General features: G+C 39.9%; 1 protein-coding gene across 1 annotated transcript in view; it reads right to left on the reverse strand.

The window, feature by feature from the left end:
• DISC1 (DISC1 scaffold protein) overlaps positions 1–20,270 on the reverse strand; it is a 214,368-nt gene that overhangs the window by 88,745 nt on the left and 105,353 nt on the right. The window contains exon 9 of the mRNA XM_068395951.1: positions 15,488–15,676. Coding sequence (XP_068252052.1) covers positions 15,488–15,676 — 189 coding nt within the window. The remainder of the gene's footprint in view (positions 1–15,487; positions 15,677–20,270) is intronic.

The following is a 20,270-nucleotide window of genomic DNA, read 5'->3' on the forward strand; positions in this document are numbered from 1 at the left end:
CCCTCTCTAGGGGTTTGTTATTTTTAAGTTTTCCCAAGACTGTCACCACTTAGCACGTAAACAGAAAGCACATGGAGAAAAAAAAAAGAGCTAAGCTAAAAAATTTTCACACCTATGCCTTTGTAATTCCACCTAAGGTGCTAAAAAGGACAATACAACATTGGATAGTTCCGTCATTGTCTAAGGCTTATTTAAATGACATTTCTCCCACTGCAATAATATCCTGACATCTGAGAATGTGGCTGACCACTTCATGAGCTGATGAATGACGGTACGTTACACTGGTACTTACACAGCTTTTTTCACAGGTACTGAACAGCATAAATAAGCTTCGTACCAGGGTTTTAACATTTTTCTGTGCAAAATTTTTTGATCGCTAGAGGAGAATTAACAACAACATTTATATATCCACAAGATTGTATATTGGAAACCTGAAAATACAAGAGCAATACATTTCATCCAGGTCATTCTTTTACCGCAGTAACAAGAATGAATGCTACAGGTGATTCTGTTGGAAATGCCACATTGTAAATGCTCTGACTTGTAAAGAAAATTATTTTTCTCCTAACTACAGAGAAACACTGTCCTAAAATAAAAAAATTAATTGCAAAAGTTCAAAGGGCTACAAGTGCACTGAACTAAAACCAAAGTAATTAGCTTTTAGCGCAAAAACTACAAAATAAAATATCTGTTTTCCTTCAACAGGAGAGGTCTACCAACTGCAAAATGTATCACTTATTGATAAAACTGAAGGATTTGCTAGTTAAAAGAATTCCTGACCAAGTTCTGCTCTTTCTTATGTAGACAGCACTTCCATCAAAGTAAGAGGACCAGCATCCAAGCAGCTCAGATCAGAAACGGAAGCTGCAGTTTCAATATAGCAGAATGCCAGAGGTGAAACTCTGAACTCTGCTGAAACTGGAGGCAAACCTCTTACTCATACCAATGGATCAGGATTTCTGCCTCTGTGTATTTTCAAAATTCTCTCTCAAACAAAACATTCAAAATCAAGAATACAAGAGATCTGCAATTCCTGCTGTTTTCTGCAGGATTTAACATTTTCCAAAGGTTCTTAAAGTCAAACTCACAGGAGACATGGCCGGTGCCTATTTGCTTTTCTCTGGCATGGAGCACAGCTAATTTTTCTCTGTACAATGTTTCAGAATACAGGAACTGGAAAAAATATTAGAGAAAACGTTACTATGACTTCTGATCTAGATATAGGATTGTTTATCTGCACAAAAATACACATAGTTTCAGCCTGTCATTTCCATCTCACATTTTTAATTATATTTCAAGGCACCTCACTAGATAAGAGGTATAATCCAGCCAAAAGCATATAAAGGTTGTAGTCCAAATTATGCAATGTGTCTTCCAGCTGATAATTCCAACAGGTAATGAACTGTTTAATCTTATGCAGCTTGGCAAACACTGCCTGTTTATCTTTACCGAAGCCTTGAACGTGCACATCAAACCAAACATACCTTCCACAAATATGATGACTGAATCTTCTCTTCAGTTAGCATCAAAGTTTTAATTATATTCTGTCTACTAGAATATTTTTGTATAAAGAAATAAACTAGGGTTCAAACAAAACAATAAAAAAGAGTAGTCTTTCAAATATCCAGGTTGATGTATTTCTTACACCTTACATGATCTCAGCCTATCATTTGAAATCTGGCAGATAATCAGAAATAATACTAATCACTAGCAGCTGCTGCACATGGACCACAGATTCTGTGCAATTATAGGTGACAAAATCCCTGGTCTTATACTATAGCCTGCTACTACCATCTCCTGTGCTTAAGTATTAAGTCTGCAGACCACAGCCCTCAACATAATTGTAACAGAAGGAGTGGTTACCTCCACTCCTCATACAAGGAAACCACGGCACGAATCAACTGAAACATGAGCAAACTCTCTCTGTTCCTGCTCCAGTGAGAAATCAAACTGAAGGATAGAGAGTTCCAGCTCCTGACCCCAGGTATTAGCAATTCCTTGGTTTTCTGCCTTTTACTCCAGTTTATGTCTCCAAGGACAGAGGGAGGAAAAAAATTCTTGGATGAAACCTTTCGATTCCTGAACAGGAGATACAAGGTACTTAACTCGGCTCTAAATAATAAGATTTCTGCCTCAGAGTAATCAGTTAGGATTTAATGGAAGTACAGAAAAAGACAAAAAGCTTAGAGAAAAAAAAACAAGAATTGTAAATGCATTTTCTCTGGGGAATCATCGTCAGAACAAATAATCTCTCTTTCTTCTATTTACATTCTCTGTATTTCTACTTTTGTACCTTGGTAAAAGGTGCGAATTGGAATTTCTATTGTAAAGCCTTCTTTAGGATAATGCATGCAGTATTAAAATAATTTGGGGGACAAAAACCAGCTGTTCTAGAGAGGGTTACAATTTCAATAGTTTTATTCTGTTTTTATCATCACATATGGTATCTCCCTCATCTTTCGCTAAATATTTTCCGTTACTCCAGATTTGGCTATACTTCTGCGTATCTCTGGGTACAAAGTCTGCAGCATGCTTGGAACCCTGTGGTGATTCAAGTAACAAACTATACAGCAGGTAGTCATTTCGTTCATTTAAAGTATATAATTATTAAGTGGAAAGTCAGTCGAGGATGATAATGTCCCTATTTTACAATATCTTAATTACAGAAACCTTCATTTAGCTTATATCTTTACCACTGTATTTGCAAATACCTCAGAGAAAACCTTAAACCAGTAACAACAAGAAAGAATGAGACAGAAAGATCTAACTACTCTGCATCTGACAATCAACAGGAACAAAAACTGGAAAAACCCCTGTATTTCATGAGGGACATCTTGTATTCCAAATGGAATGGTATCCCAGGGGTTTCTTTTGCTTAGATGTTCATAGTCCTAGATACTGTATCTAAATATTGCCAGTCAATATCAAAGCAAAGATGAAAGATAATGCCTCAGAAAATTATCTGACTTCCATTCAGTCACTGAGGTGAATTTACCATCAAAAGTAAGGAAGTAGAATTCTTTAAAAATTGCATGCATGTATGCAAGCATAGAATTAGACTTGTACACTGTAACCTGAGAACACTGCCAAAACTCTTGAATGAAAACTTTTGGGTGGAAATGTATTAATGTGCTAAGATTTTGAATCAAAATACACACATCTGAAAAAATACCTGAAACGAAGAAGTTAAATAATATCTTCACACTCTGGTTCTGCTGCAGTATAATCCTGTTCCAGGACATTTATTTTACAGCAGTGATTCCAGATAACCCAAACAAAGATTTTCTTGGTTACAGCTAAAAAAATTAAATAAAACCCAAAACATTAACTGAATGTAAAAATCAGCTGTATTCAGCTGTAGTATTTTTATCTTCAGTCTGCATAAAGCCTGAATCTTTGGAAGGATAACTGCCTGATTGGTTTCACTGAAGTGCTACTTGAAAACAAACCAGCACCGTTCCTTAAATATCCTCTCCATCTCTACCCTCATCCTCAAAAGAAAGTAAATGAAGCAAAGCATCCTAAAGAGACCTTTGCACATTTCTGGGACCTGAAAATATCATACCATGTTAACATAACTTGAACAATGTCAAAAAACCAAGAAAACAAAGCAAAACCCTGCTGTATAACACTGAGAATCAAACCTGAAATTGATATAACTTAAAGAAACCTGTGAATGCTAGGCCAACTGTTTACTGACTTTTAAAATAAAACTTCAGGTTTTTAAGAGGCCAAACACTGTTTTCATACTTCCAATCTGTTAATGTTTCAGGATCTAGTTGTCAAATACATGCTGTAATCCCACCCAACAGGTCCTGATTAAATACATACAGGCAGTACCTATAAGAAATGGCAAAATGAACAGAACCACAAAACCAATTACAGAATCACAGAATCACAATACATCCTCAATTACCTAAGTGACGCAGTTACCTCATCTGTGAGGCAAGGAAAGCAGTATTTATGTTTCTTTAAAAAGTAATTCAATCCTGTCTGTTAAGTGTAACTCCATATGTCGGTAGTTTTCTTGATCCTCTTCCGAGCACCCCACCACCCTCAGACAGGTTCCACCTTTCCGCCTGCCTCTGAGCAGCTCCAGACAGAATCACACACAGAATCACAGAATGTTAGGGATTGGAAGGGACCTCGAAAGATCATCTAGTCCAATCCCCCTGCCGGAGCAGGATTACCTAGACCATATCACACAGGAACGCGTCCAGGCGGGTTTTGAAAATCTCCAGAGAAGGAGACTCCACAACCTCTCTGGGCAGCCTGTTCCAGTGTTCGGTCACCCTCACTGTAAAGAAGTTTTTCCTCATATTTATGCAGAACCACCTGTGTTCCAGCTTGCACCCATTGCCCCTTGTCCTGTCAAGGGATGTCACTGAGAAGAGCCTGGCTCCATCCTCATGACACTTGCCCTTTACATATTTATAAACATTAATGAGGTCACCCCTCAGTCTCCTCTTCTCTAAGCTAAAGAGACCCAGCTCCCTCAGCCTCTCCTCATAAGGGAGATGTTCCACTCCCTTAATCATCTTCGTGGCTCTGCGCTGGACTCTCTCTAGCAGTTCCCTGTCCTTCTTGAACTGAGGGGCCCAGAACTGGACACAATATTCCAGGTGCGGCCTCACCAGGGCAGAGTAGAGGGGGAGGAGAACCTCTCTCGACCTGCTGACCACACCCCTTCTAATACACCCCAGGATGCCATTGGCCTTCTTGACCTCAAGGGCACACTGCTGGCTCATGGTCATCCTGCTGTCCACTAGGACCCCCACGTCCCTTTCCCCTACGCTGGTCTCCAACAGCTCTGCCCCCAACTTCTACTGGTACATGGGGTTGTTCTTGCCCAGATGCAGGACTCTACACTTGCCCTTGTTATATTTCATTAAATTTCTCCCCGCCCAACTCTCCAGCCTGTCCAGGTCTCTCTGAATGGCTGCGCAGCCTTCCGGCACATCAGCCACTCCTCCCAGTTTTGTGTCATCAGCGAACTTGCTGACAGTGCACTCTAATCCCTCATCCAAGTCATTAATGAATATATTGAATAGAACTGGTCCCAGTACCGACCCTTGAGGGACTCCGCTAGACACAGACCTCCAACTGGACTCTGTCCCATTGATCACCACTCTCTGGCTTCTTTCCTTCAGCCAGTTCACAATCCACCTCACTACCCGATCATCCAGACCACACTTCCTCACTTTAGCTGCGAGGATGCTGTGGGAGACCGTGTCAAACGCTTTACTGAAATCGAGATAGACCACATCCACAGCTTCACCATCATCTATCCATCGGGTTATGTCCTCATAAAAGGCTATCAAGTTGGTTGAGCATGACTTCCCCTTGGTGAAGCCATGTTGACTGCCCCTAATGATCCCCCTATCCTTGATGTGCCTAGAGACAGCACCAAGAACAAGTTGTTCCATCACCTTTCCGGGGATGGAGGTGAGGCTGACCGGTCTATAGTTACCCGGGTCCTCCTTCTTGCCCTTTTTGAAGACTGGAGTGACATTCGCTTTCCTCCAGTCCTCAGGCACCTCTCCCGTTGCCCACGACTTAGCAAAGATGATGGAGAGTGGCCTAGCAATGACTTCCGCCAGCTCCCTCAGCACCCGTGGGTGCATCCCATCAGGGCCCATGGATTTATGGACATCCAGGTTGCTTAACTGGTCCCTGACCCAGCCCTCATCAACCAAGACAGATTCCTCCTCTATCCTGACTTCTTCTGGGGCCTCAGGGGTCCAGGGCTCCTCAGGACAGCCTCCAGCAGTATAGACAGAGGCAAAGAAGGCATTCAGTAACTCTGCCTTCTTTTTATCCTCTGTCTCCAGGGCCCAACTTTATCTTTCTGCCAAAACTGGAATTCTCTTCACGCAAGACCCAGACATGGCAGCTGTACACCATGAGGAAAAAAAGAGCTTCACAATGAAATAAAGCAGAAAGTACAGTAGCATGACAGTACTATCTGCTCAAACTCCAGAAGTGGCAAATCTTAAAGAGTGTTTGTTGGTCATCACTAGGGCTAGTGTCATGCTAAAGTAGTTAGAACTGCATCCGGGAACATGTTCCATCTGTCTGATGAGCAAAAGACACTTTATTTTTTCTTTCTTTTTTTAATCCAAGCTTTCTGGAATCTTAGCATCTCATTCCTTCTGAAACTAGTCATAGTCATTAAAAAAAAAAGGTGAATATTCAGTCTGAGCCCAGTATCTCAGAAGATGCAGCTGTAGAATTAGGATCTAATGAAGAATGATTAAAATTGGTGGTATACTCTTCCAAATTTATTCCAAATTCACTCATCTGTGTTGCTTCACTTTTATCCTGTTGCAACTCAATCAGTTGAAGCAGCTGAAGTAAAAAGTGAAGTAATGCAGAAACCTAGAGCAGAGATGGCAAAACCAGGAATAATTTGATATTACACACACCCCCAAAAGTTTAATGCACTATGTATACAGCTGGCAATAGCATTTCAGATGTGAAGGAAGAAGTTACCTGGCATACTACCAGAACTTTCTGCTTGCTTGTTTGTTTTTATGTACACCAGCACATTAAAGTATGCATGTTGTGTTGCATGACAGGGCTGAGGCTGCCCATCTCTCATTGCAGCAGAAGGCTGTTCAGTAACACTTTTCACCGTCAGATTGCACTTCCATGATTCCAAGAGCTTCTCTATATTTCTGTTGCACTACAACTTAGGAAACCTTGATGTCTTTACTGTTTATCCTAGTTAAAGACGAGATCATAATTTTCCCTGAAGAGAGGTAGCATAAAACTTCAGACCACGCTTCACTTCTTGCACCTCGTACATAACCACCTCTATGACTGCAAAACCAGTACCCAGGTCATTTCAGGAGTTATTATTCTGTGTGTAATTAGGTCATACTGCTGTCTACAAAGAAAGAGTATTACATAGGTATATAAAACATTTCAGTAAAGTTCATACCATCAGATCTCAGAAGAAAGAGATAGAAAAGCAGCTCACCTTTGAACATCAACAGAGAAATGGCCTGATCAAAAGACCCCCATAGATATCGGTGGGCTTTGAACCAAGCTGCTGTGTCAGTTCAAGTTGCCTGAACACACATTTCATATTTTCTGCATTACAGATATTTGCATCTAATTATACAGAATGGTCAGATTAAATTTAATACCTCCATTGCATTTGTATAAACTAAACCTCTATCTTGCAAGTGAAAAATCTTAAAAGTATTTTACATATTTAAATGAACACCACCAGACAAGATGACCTTTATAATCACCATTATAAGAAGCACAATTACAAGAGGCAAACTTAATTATGCTAAAACAGACTGGTTTCCAATCTTTTCAATCCTGACAAAAATTGATGTCTAAAATAAAAAGGTATTACATGTTTTAGTTATAGGAAATGCTTAGCAGAACTTACTCTTTATATGTTACTGAATTCCACAGATAATATTTATCAAAAAAGGTAACTCCATAACACAAAAAACCCTCAACTACTTACAATTAAGTATTATTTAACAGAGATGTTACTAAAAAAATAGTTTTATTTTATAGAGATTTTGTGGAACCATGACAGGGAATGCAAACCATCAGTCTGAATTTGTTCCTCAAAGCTTGATAACAATTTGAAATGCCGTGACTACGATTATAGAATTATAACATCAATAGATGTATATGGGTATACTTAACCTAAAAGATCGCAAGTGCTTTAAAAATGACCCAAGAAAATGAGAATCATGCTCACAATCAATGAAATGCAGGCAAGCACACAATATGCATAACAGTACAAGTCCAAGCAAATGCAGAAATACCAATTTTTCAAATGAAACAGCAGAGAGAATACTGATGAGGAGAGTGCAATTACTCATGCTGTATTTGCCCATGACAACACAAAAGGAGCTCTGCACGGTTGGGCTGCTTGGGTTTTTTGTTGTTGTTTTTTCCTTTCCTTTTCTTACATTGACCTGGCTTTTACGTGCTGCCTGACAGAAGGCTGCAGAAAGCTACTCTGGAGCATCAGTTGAATGTCAGCTCAGAATAAAGGATGCTACCAGCCCCAGTGCCAGTCCCATTCCTGCATCACCACCGATGGTTTTACACTTTCTCTGAAAGCTAAATAGAGTGAATGCTGGCTAAATCTGACAAGATCACTGTTTAAATAGAGATGGCTGTAGACATAAGCAATAAGCCGTTCACTTTCATCACTCACTTGAATGACAACAAGCATTTCATATAGGTATGACATGCAGAACGTAATGACCTTGCACAAATTAGAAGTGGACACACAATGAGACTCAGAACAGCTTCTTCCTCATGGAAGCCCATCTGTTACACGCTGTGTGGTTCTCCTTTAATGATTTATTTAAACAGAAGCAATCAAAAGGTTCAGCTTTTCAGTTTAGAGTCAGATAATCACTCAGACACAGGATGAACTGTGGAAACAATACGGAAAGCCTATTTGGTGCAGAAAAAACAGCACTAAGGAAAAAAATTAAAATCATCACCTGAAAAATCAGTAAAGCAAAACGTGGAATCATTTTTTCATGTCATAGGCAGATAATGAATTGGTATTTTTTGAAAGAATTAAAAGGAATATAAAGTTTTTAATAATCTTTAGACATTTTCAAAAAGCATTACAAGAATCAGTTATGAAGAGAAATAGAGAAGCTTTTGTATAACAGCTATTATTAAAAACAAATATCTAAACTAAAAAAAAAAACATTTCCCAGTGGGAAGCACATCACATGTGCTTCTATTGCAAGACTTTCAGTGTTGAATCTGAAGGTGTCAGAATATAAATGTGTCTTTGAAAGAGAAAAAAATGCTTTGCAGTAAATGGTCACTAACAGTTTGCTAAATCGCATCCTATACAATTGTACAGAACCTGCTTTTCATAAATATTTCAGTACGTAAAGCCAGTATTACTTTAAGCAGCACCACTAGTGGTTTCTGCTGTCCACATGATATTAAGCTTCAAACTAATTAACTGCATCCTCCATAACGGCTAAATATGCAGCTTTTGGAACAATGACTGTAAAAAGACTAGGATAATTTTTTTTCTATTCTTCGAAGTACATTCTGAACACATTTTACTCTAAACATACATTTTTTGAAAAGCAAATTAAAAAAAATGGACTTGGATAGGTTTCTCTTCTGTCAGAGGACAAAAAGCTATGAGGCATTCTATGCAAGCATGCAGAGGATGTTCATTGAACAAGAGAAAGAAAGACTGAGTGTGAAAGAAAATTCCAGCTTCCTAAGAAACCCCTCTGCTACATCTAATTCATTATTTAATAAATATATCTGTTCAATTCCAGGAAGCTTCACTCTACAAGCAGGCTGGTAAGAGCTTTAGGACTTACACAAGTAATTTCTAAGACAATAAACTCACGACATCCGCGAGAGTTGAGTAATAGAGACTGAAGTATCAGCCTCCAAACAATAGTTTAAAAAAAAAGGTTAAAAAGCTATTTTGATGTGCATGATAGCCTTTATTTTATATTTCCTCTAGAAATTAATTCAGTATAGAAATTCTACTTAAGATGACTTGGTAAGCACAACCGAGCAATTAGATCACAAAATAGACTTCCCCCCTAGTTTTGTGCATACATACATTATTTACGAGGAGATGCTTTCCCAAAAGTATAATAAGGGCAGAAAATGGCAGAAAAGAAATTCAGCAAATGAGGCAGGAAAACCTGCCCATCAGTACTGGTAATGAGGAAACCAAGACAAGAGGGTACGTTTCATTTCCAGCCCTGGGTTACAAATGACAATCAACTCAAGCCAGGATTTGTAAGCGCAATCCAGCAGCTTGCAGACAGGCAAGTGATTAAGCTTCACTTGTCTGGAACATGGGTTTGGTTGTTTTGGGCTGCAAAGAAGTTCTCTTCCTTGCCATAACAGAACCTTCTGACTTTATAAGGCGGGTCTGCTCGACAGTAAAGCACAAGACCTTCAGTGATTTTCCCAGAACCATTATGTCTTAGGCTACAGAAATACATGCATTCTAGAAGAACGTAAAGCTCCCACAAAGTATCACTTGATTTCAATTCTGTTTATTGCAAATGATTAGTTCAATCATGACTGATACTAGAGCAGAAAAGTCAGTTTCACCATCATTTTCAGGTAAAATTATGTGACCTCTCTGTCCCTGGCTTTCGTATCTGTACAATGGCAATAACAGTTGATCATTTTTATAGAAGTGTTCTGATGCCCTCAGAAGAAAGTTACTGTCCAAAGGGAAAATTAGTACTATTCATCCTAAAGTGCTAATAAATAGCATTACTTGTCAATGCTTCTATTATTCAATAGGAAAAATGTATTTTTGAGCATCTCTAAAACTATGAAAGGATTTTTGTCAAATCTCCTTTACAGGGAGCACTGACAGCTCTCAGCACAGTAAGCCAAGCCTGATTTTTGCACTACATCTGCAATGTCTTTTATACTTGGGCAGCTGGCACAAAGTGAGAAAATTCATTAGCATGCTAATGATGTGTCCTATTTAAAATTCCAGCCCTGATTATTGTGTGATTAAGTCTCTTCCCTTGATGTCTGCTTCCTTATATCTGCATTACTGTGAGAAATCAACAATTATTAATGAAGTAAAAAAAATAGGTGACCAATTTATACACAAGAGAAAGACAAACATACACATGTATTTTGGCATTTCAATTTTTTTTTGTTTAACGTTTTCCAAAGTGGTATTATCTTCAGGAAAAAAAAAAAAAAACAAAACCCACAACATTTCAGAGTAAGTTTTCAGGAAACTCACAGGTAGAAAGGTAACAGTTCAAGTGCCAGATGACATAGAAACAGCCATGTGTAGGAATACCTGTGCAGAAGGTTTAAAAGTGCTATATTTATAAACGGAGGAGAGCTCCTGATGCAGAGAAAGAAGATTATTCCCTGGAAACAACATGAAAGCAAGAATGACAGGTGACAACAGCTCCAGTTGATCTGATTACCTTTCCTGGAGTAAAATGAAGCATCTCCTTTCTACACTGAAAGACGTATAAACCCACTAACTTATTTAAACTAGCATAAACCTTCAAAGATGAGAAGACTAAGGGACCTCTTTCTCTGTGTTACTTTCAGTAATCTATGTTTAGCTTATGGATGGACACCTATTTCATAACGAGCTGAGCCAAAGCGTAGCACAACTGTGCCACAAAGAGGAATCACAGGTACATCCCTGCTGCACACCAGGACACAGATCAGCCAGCCTAGTCCTGGTCATTTTTGCTGTTTAAGTTGGCATTGCTAATTTGGCCTGAAAGGCTCCCTAATGAACTCTGGGCAGACAAACAGTAAAAAAAAGCTGGAGGATAGTAACATCCTCCATCGAGTTAGATGGAGAAAGGATTTCTCTCCCTGGATTGTAGCTACAGAGGGAGGAGACAAACTAATGAGGAATAGGCTGCACCAAGCAATGGGACCAACCACTCACACTAATTTAACCCACAGCACAGGGCAGCTGAGCCCATGCTGCACTACTAGTTCAAGCAGTGGAAGAGTTTTAGGAACCATTTTCCTGCCAGACTACACTCTCCCAAAATCACAATGTCACCAACATCAGCAGGTCAACACATTCCCCATCACAAGCCCCACACGCCTGCTGTGTCCCTTATCACAGAATCACAGAATCACAGAATGTTAGGGATTGGAAGGGACCTCGAAAGATCATCTAGTCCAATCCCCCTGCCGGAGCAGGATTGCCTAGACCATATCACACAGGAACGTGTCCAGGCGGGTTTTGAATGTCTCCAGAGAAGGAGACTCCACAACCTCTCTGGGCAGCCTGTTCCAGTGTTCAGTCACCCTCACCGTAAAGAAGTTTTTCCTCATATTTATGCAGAACCTCCTGTGTTCCAGCTTGCACCCATTGCCCCTTGTCCTGTCAAGGGATGTCACTGAGAAGAGCCTGGCTCCATCCTCATGACACTTGCCCTTTACATATTTATAAACATTAATGAGGTCACCCCTCAGTCTCCTCTTCTCTAAGCTAAAGAGACCCAGCTCCCTCAGCCTCTCCTCATAAGGGAGATGTTCCACTCCCTTAATCATCTTCGTGGCTCTGCGCTGGACTCTCTCTAGCAGTTCCCTGTCCTTCTTGAACTGAGGGGCCCAGAACTGGACACAATACTCCAGATGCGGCCTCACCAGGGCAGAGTAGAGGGGGAGGAGAACCTCTCTCGACCTGCTAACCACACCCCTTCTAATACACCCCAGGATGCCATTGGCCTTCTTGACCACAAGGGCACACTGCTGGCTCATGGTCATCCTGTTGTCCACTAGGACCCCCAGGTCCCTTTCCCCTACGCTGGTCTCCAACAGCTCTGCCCCCAACTTCTACTGGTACATGGGGTTGTTCTTGCCCAGATGCAGGACTCTACACTTGCCCTTGTTATATTTCATTAAATTTCTCCCCGCCCAACTCTCCAGCCTGTCCAGGTCTCTCTGAATGGCTGCGCAGCCTTCCGGTGTGTCAGCCACTCCTCCCAGTTTTGTGTCATCAGCGAACTTGCTGACAGCGCACTCTAATCCCTCATCCTAGTCATTAATGAATATATTGAATAGAACTGGTCCCAGAACCGACCCTTGCGGAACTCCGCTAGACACAGACCTCCAATTGGACTCTGTCCCGCTGACCACTACTCTCTGGCTTCTTTCCTTCAGCCAGTTCACAATCCACCTCACTACCCGATCATCCAGACCACACTTCCCCAGTTTAGCTGCGAGGATGCTGTGGGAGACACTGTCAAACGCTTTACTGAAATCGAGATAGACCACATCCACAGCTTTACCATCATCTATCCACCGGGTAACATCCTCATAAAAGGCTATCAAGTTGGTTGAGCAAGACTTCCCCTTGGTGAAGCCATGCTGAGTGCCCCTAATGATCCCCCTATCCTTGATGTGCCTAGAGACAGCACCAAGAACAAGTTGCTCCATCACCTTTCCGGGGATGGAGGTGAGGCTGACCGGTCTATAGTTACCCGGGTCCTCCTTCTTGCCCTTTTTGAAGACTGGAGTGACATTCGCTTTCCTCCAGTCCTCAGGCACCTCTCCCGTTGCCCACGACTTAGCAAAGATGATGGAGAGTGGCCTAGCAATGACTTCCGCCAGCTCCCTCAACACCCGCGGGTGCATCCCATCAGGACCCATGGATTTATGGACATCCAGGTTGCTTAATTGGTCCCTGACCCAGCCCTCATCAACCAAGACAGATTCCTCCTCTATCCTGACTTCTTCTGGGGCCTCAGGGGTCCAGGGCTCCTCAGGACAGCCTCCAGCAGTACAGACAGAGGCAAAGAAGGCATTCAGTAACTCCGCCTTCTTTTTATCCAATGCTGGCAGTCCCACCACACACCGGTGGGTCTCATGGGTGTACTAACACCCCGCTCACATCAGGTTTCTGGTGAGCACCGAGCTGGCATATGGGATGGGGCAGGAACAGGAGAAAAAGGCAAAACCACTCGTCTCAGCGGCAACACGGATTTCACTGGCTTAACTGAACCACAAAGCCCAAGGCCGTGCAAAAAGTCAGCTCAGCTACCCCAACACAAATCGCATCTTTCACAGAGCAGTCAAAGGCAATGCAATTCATTTGAACAACAGCAAAAACAAAGGGTAACAAAATCGTATTCCAATGGGTCATGCTTTATTCCCCAAACATGAAAGTAATGTACAAAATAACAACTGGTTCATAAAAGCAGATGCCATCTTTAAGATACAATCTGTTTACTATTTTCCAGGCAGTATCAGAAGGCTTTCGTTCAATTAAACGTGTTGGTATAAAACTCATGCTAGTGTTCTCAAATCTAAGTGAGTTTCCATTTGTTAAAGGAGAAAATGGTGTAGATTACATGCAAGGGGGCAGGGACGAGGAAAAGGGAAGATCTCAGATTTCCATTTATGTATCTCTGACTAGTATGTGCTTGACAGATTTTTATTTTACACAAGGATCAATTTCTCCTTACGCCTACAGAATCACAATAAACTAAAAGAACAATCCACATAGTAAATACCCAGTGTTTCGCAATTCATTGTCATAAATTGTAGGACAGGAGAGGTCAGACCAAGAAGACACCTCATTACAGCTACATAAATGCAAAGGGGAAAAAAAGAATCTATGAACTGCAACCAATTCTGTTGCTTCAGCAACTGTCTTGCACAGGTTTTGTTTAAAACCCTGCTGAAGAAAAATACAAATGAGAAGTGCACGTGTATTACAGGAAGTTTAATTGTCCTAGAAACAAAGGAGCAACAAAATGGACAGATTGGAAGGTCAGAACACCCTCCAACTCACTTGCAAATCCAAGCAACAAGGAAGTATTGCCCGATGTGCATTTGAATCACATAGCTTAGGTAACAATGCACTACTTTGACTAATCATTTTTTATATTTTTAACCATCTAGTTTCTAAGGAAGTTCTTATCTAGTAAAGTGTGAGTGTGTGTATATATATTCCTCTATGCATCTTTAAAATATTGTCTTAGACATATTATGTTGCTTACAAAACTTCTTGTTTCTAAAATAGCCCTTGCCTATCCACTTGTCTATGAAGAAACTTCGTATACTTTTAAAACAGAGGTACTCTCCTCTCGTCAACCAACCTACTGCTCGTAAGATCCTGAAAAAGGAAAGACATTTCAAACCCCTAGAGCTTTAAAGTAGCTCTCAGATTTATACTTAGCTGTTTAGAGGTAACTATAGTAACTGTACATTTGTAGTCAATTAAATGTTATTCAGCCTTTTCATTTAATCAAGCAGCAAGGCCACTTTATCTGCTTAACTTCAGGAGAGGGTATAGCAGACAAGAGAACAAGCCAAGTCTAGGAATGACTTTGCTATTTTGTTGTCAGTAGCTTTCCCAGTAATTGCACAGAACTTTCCAAATTCCAGCGTGACTACAACCCAAGCATACTGCTTATAGTTAAATGAGAGCTGTGTTTGGCAAGCTGTTTAACCCCCACCAAGCATAAATATATGAAGACAACTCTTGCCTTCAGAACTAGGCATCCCTTGCACCTTATACGTTCACACTTATCACCAAATATGTTTTTTTTATATATATATATACACACACACACTAAGTATTTAGTTATATATACTAAATATGGTTCTATTGTCACAGCCAATTGCCTCTACTGCTTCCACATAAAAGACTACGTATGTTTCTCCGTATGTGAATAAATGCACAGTATCATCATCATTATTACAAAAATGGGCTTAGAAAAGAAAGTTTTTGAGAACTGGGTTAAGACAGATCTCCAAAAGCTGTATATTGCTGGGATATCCCTTCTCCCTCTCAACCTCCCCCACCTCCAGTGGAAACAGCTGAGAACATATTCAGCACATATTGCTTATCTAGATCCTGGCCAAACTTTGCTCAGAAAAATCAGTATGTTTTGTGAAATGCAGGATGGTTCATCAAACCCAGTAAACCTCTAGGCGCTCATGACTGAGCAGAAGCTGTAACACCCTGTGAACTACTTACCAAAGGCAGCCTCTCCTTGTTCAAGTTCTCGTTTCAGTCTGGTGTAATCATCTTTAACTCTCTCTAATTTTTGGACGTTTCTGGCACTCAAAACCAACAGTTCATTTAGAAGTCCTTCCAGCCCTTCCTTCTCAGAAGTTAATGATCTTATTTCTTCTGTGAGGTCCTTTGCAGTACCAAAATTACTTCCTGCATGTTGGGGGGGGGGGGAGGGGGGCGGGCAGGGGGAGGAGAGAGGAAAGAGACAATGAAGCAGACACTTGCAACATCAGTAGGTTACACAGCAAACAAGGGAAATTAAGCAACTATACTTCCCAACAGCCACTGAAAGACCAATTTGGAGCGGGGGGTGGGAAAAAAAGGAAACTGCTTTACAAGCATCCATTTCATTAATATACTACAAAAAGAAACATAATTGTAGCAGATTTAACCTTATACACACAGAAATAGTACTTTTTTAAATTATTGATACAATTTACATTTTTGGAGAAAACCTGTTCCTAAGGGTCCACACTCCAGAAAATACTGTAATTCATTGATCATCGTGGTGTGATTTGTCAGACTACTTTCTTGTTTTGAAGGGCACCTCAACTCACAATGTTTTTGAAATAGATGCTATCAATCTTCTAGACCCTGAAGTACTTCCCCCTTGAACAAAGCAGCACTATGCCGTTGTTCGTAACAAGCACCAGAATTTTGTTTATAAATGACATGTTGCATTTCTTAAATGGCATGCACCCCATGCAAAGACCACCCGGAGATGTTCTCCTGAGAGAACATATTTAAAAGTCACAGCTGTCCACTTCTGGTTCTCCCTGAAGCATGAAACCTCAGAGATGGGCAGAATACCTCAGTATCACCAGCTCACACTGCTCTGGAGTTTTTAAAACAGTTTGGCTCCTTTGAGCAGGGACCCAGAGTAAAAAGTTCAATTCCCAATGGGTTTACGGTGTAGCCTAGTAACATTTGCCCACTCAACCTTTCTGAAAACCATTTTTATAAGAAGCTGTAGAGGAACGTTTCCTTACTTCACAGAGAGGTCTTAAGTATAAATAGACAATAACAGTGAGATGCTCAGTTATTAAATGATTTTTAAATAGCAGTAGAGTAACTACTACAATGCTACATTTATACAGCTGTACATGTGTCTTTTCAGTGATTCAGCTACTTGGCTGGAAGGTGAAAAAAAGAAAAAAACCCACAAACACAAAAACCTACAAAAACCTCATCTTAATCTAAAGAATACTTGACAAAAATAATTTTCATTGCCCAATACAAGACAGAAGATCTAGTACGAGATCTAAACTCTAGCATTATCTTAACTTAGCAAAAATTTGGTGGTATGATCTAATAAAATGCATGTAGTAAGTAAAGGCATTTAGAAAATTTAGCCTTGAAGCAAATATTAATGTAAAGCACATCCAGTCACACATATAAGAGGTCTCATCAGCTTCTGAAGTATATGCAATGACTTTAGACTCCTGAAATAACTTTATAATACCACCAGCATTATTCAGATATAAAAGTGTCCTCTGGGTTTTGGTTTCAGGAATATAACAAACTGTTGCTTATACATAACAGATCAATTAAAACGCTTATTTCGGAAAATTAATACATAATCCAAAACATCAAATCCACATCAGAGTATCCTAAGTTGTGGCATTACATCCTTTCTACCTGGTGTCTCAAAAGTGTTAGTCACAAAGTCTTAAACAGGAATGGTTTGGTTGCTGTTCAGTTCCTTCAGGACAGGGAAGCAAGAATGGGACGCAAGTATTTACACTGGTTAGAAGATGGCAAACCACCACCGGCTGCGGAGGGCAGACCCGTTCCTCCAGAGCATAAGAGTGAATGGAAGCACTTCCAGCAAATAATTACAACCATCCTCCTGGAGGAAAGATCTGCTGCAAACTCGAGTGGCCATATGAGGACAGGTGTACCAAGAGGAGACTGCACTTTCCAAAATTTTGGAAAAGATTGTATCAGATAAATCAGGTTTAAAGATTGAACATTGCTAAGTATGGTAGCCTTGTTTGGTTTGGGTTTTTTTTTTGTTTTAGTTTGTTTGTTTGTTTTAATTTAGTCCTAAGACTATGGTAGCTTCAGTCAACCCCTCTCCTTGCTTAAAGCTGGCCTTTTTTTGTTTCTTTTTAAGAGTTCAAAACTCCCCTATTTCTAATTCTCAGCTAAAACTGTTTGCCAGTTCTATCTTACAAAGAATTATACAATTAAATAACTATAAATAGGCTTTACAAATAGTAGGCTCTTATGGCTTACCAGCGCATTTATTGGGAAACTACAAATTTATTACCTTAATCTGTCACATATTTCCAAACGGGCAAAACATGGCAGCAAGATAAGCAAAACAAAATCACTGGGAAAATGGCAGATATTCAGATGCTTCTAAGGCAACAAGACTTACAATTAAACAGTGCACCTTTACTTCACCTGAACTCATCCCAAGCATCAACACACAAGAGCCTTAATAAAACATGAAGGCAAGAGATTCTGCATTAGAATCTGGAGCCTGCTCTTACATTTCAGAAGGCAGCAAGGAAAAAGCTATGACATTACATATGAAAGTTTTATACATATTGAATGGATCTCAATTCCCAGAGGAGAAGTTTATATCAAAACTGAGGCTATGAGGAAATGGCATGAGATATACATACCTAAAAACTGCCTGATGCAGCTCCTCCTGACAGCAGAAGTGTCTGGAAGTCTGCAGTGAAAATTCAGAAGAGCGTATACAAACTCATGCACCACAAGTGCCATCAGTGACCTCAATCACAGCAACCAAAATAACTGCTTTCTAAATGGTGCAAGAAGCTTGATTTAAAAATTAATATGTAATCCCTAGCTGCCAGCATTAAAAAACATGCCCTCCTGGGGTTTTTGTTTGTTAAGAGACAAAGTCACATTGGACGCTCTGGAAACATTCTGAAGACGTGTCAAAATATTTTATTCTGCTAATATCCTGAAAATGTTAAAATTCCTCCTGTTGATGACAAAATAATTACTTTGCCTAAGTGAACACAATAACTGCTACTTCGTCAACCACTCAGAGCTATGTTTTATACAGCCATACTGTTGGGACAGTTCTAGTTGTGTGACATTAGATAAAGTCAGTCCTAACTCTTCTCAGGAAACTCAAAAATCACTGAAGCTAATAGGACTGCTCACTCAGAAAATCTGTACAGAGACAACAAAACTAAGGAATTAATAGTCTAAGACCAAAGCTGAGCTCCTGGTCTAAACCAGGACATGAGACAGGGATTCTATGAAGGGGACTGAAGGGCAAAATGCCACTTTTCCCATCCTTCCTGCTGTCTCAACGTAACACTTACTAGCAATTTGCAATTTTAGCCACTGTATATATGTTCATATAAACACACTGGATGCAAACTGGCACACCAAATGGGGAAACCCACAAGTTCAGAAAACTGTTTATAAACGTCCAGGCTAGAAAGTCTGTTGCTCTATCAGAATCTTAAATCTATTACATTTCAACTTGAATAAATGCATGGAATCAACAGTGCTTGGATAAAATGGGAAGGGAAGGAATAACCATGTGAAGCAAAGTTGGGTTTATAATAAAATCTGAAATCCTTTCACATGAACTTGGCTGAACTTCTACAACACTGGAAAGTCGTACTTTCACTCTCCAGCTAATTCGAAGTATCTAGTGCTCTGAACAGGTTGAATAACATGCTTGCAGTACACTGTCATAAGGAGCCGAGTATGTACAGTCAGCTTTGATGGGCTGAACTTTACCGTTATTCTCAAAAGACAGCAACAAAAACCCAGTTTAAACTTCCTCCTTAATCTTGCCCTCTGGGGCTCTCTCCTCACATACATCCTTCACCCCCTGCTCTCTACAGAGAGTGACATCAGGAAAGCTCCAATGGCTTGATGTGAAGGCCAAAAATACCAGCCAAATCAAGCAAAACAGCCACAGCGAAAAAATTTTTGAAAAAATTATCCCCAGGCACAAAGTAGTTATATAATTGCTTTTATTCAGTGTAAACATAAATAGTATATTTACCTTTTTTTCCTCTCTTCCCAAAATTTTACTAATATGGCTATATACTACAGTTGAATAGTGCTCTGCATATAAAGCATATTTTCCCTATACATAGTTATATGCCACAAACTCATGTCCATTATAAAAGCTCATTGTCAGATTTTACATTTAGTAGCCTCAAACTAACGTATTATTATTTTGATACCATTTGCCAGCAACAAATCGACTAAAAATACGGTCTGAAATCTGTCCCATTTTGTAAAAACCAAAAATGTGTTATTATTTAAGCTTTGTTAAATATTTCCCCTTCAAAATACAAGACAAAGTTAATGGTCCACAACTTTTTTACTCACACTTTTTCTCGTATTTATGCCAGAAATTACATATGCTCATAGTTTCCATTATTCATACTTGAAGCAGAGAGGAACGTCCCATCCCTACTGAAACTATATTCATTGTAGTACAAGCAAAGGAGCAATTTTTGCATAACACTAAAGCATACATACTGGACATTGGCTTGAAAGTAGGAAAGAATAGACTGGTCATTATTTATCATTATCCATAAGGTAATTCTTCATAGACTAACACTACCTTTAATAATACATAAGCAAGTGAAAATTTACATTCTAGCTTAGGGCATTTGCCACCATGGTATTTATCAACAGCACTGGAATTCAAGGCTGAAAAGCCTCCACCCTGTGATTAACGAGAATACAAGCTGATTGCAACACCAGAAAAGAAACTGAAGAAAATAAATAC

Source organism: Nyctibius grandis, chromosome 1, assembly GCF_013368605.1.
Source record: "Nyctibius grandis isolate bNycGra1 chromosome 1, bNycGra1.pri, whole genome shotgun sequence".
NCBI lineage: Eukaryota > Metazoa > Chordata > Aves > Nyctibiiformes > Nyctibiidae > Nyctibius > Nyctibius grandis.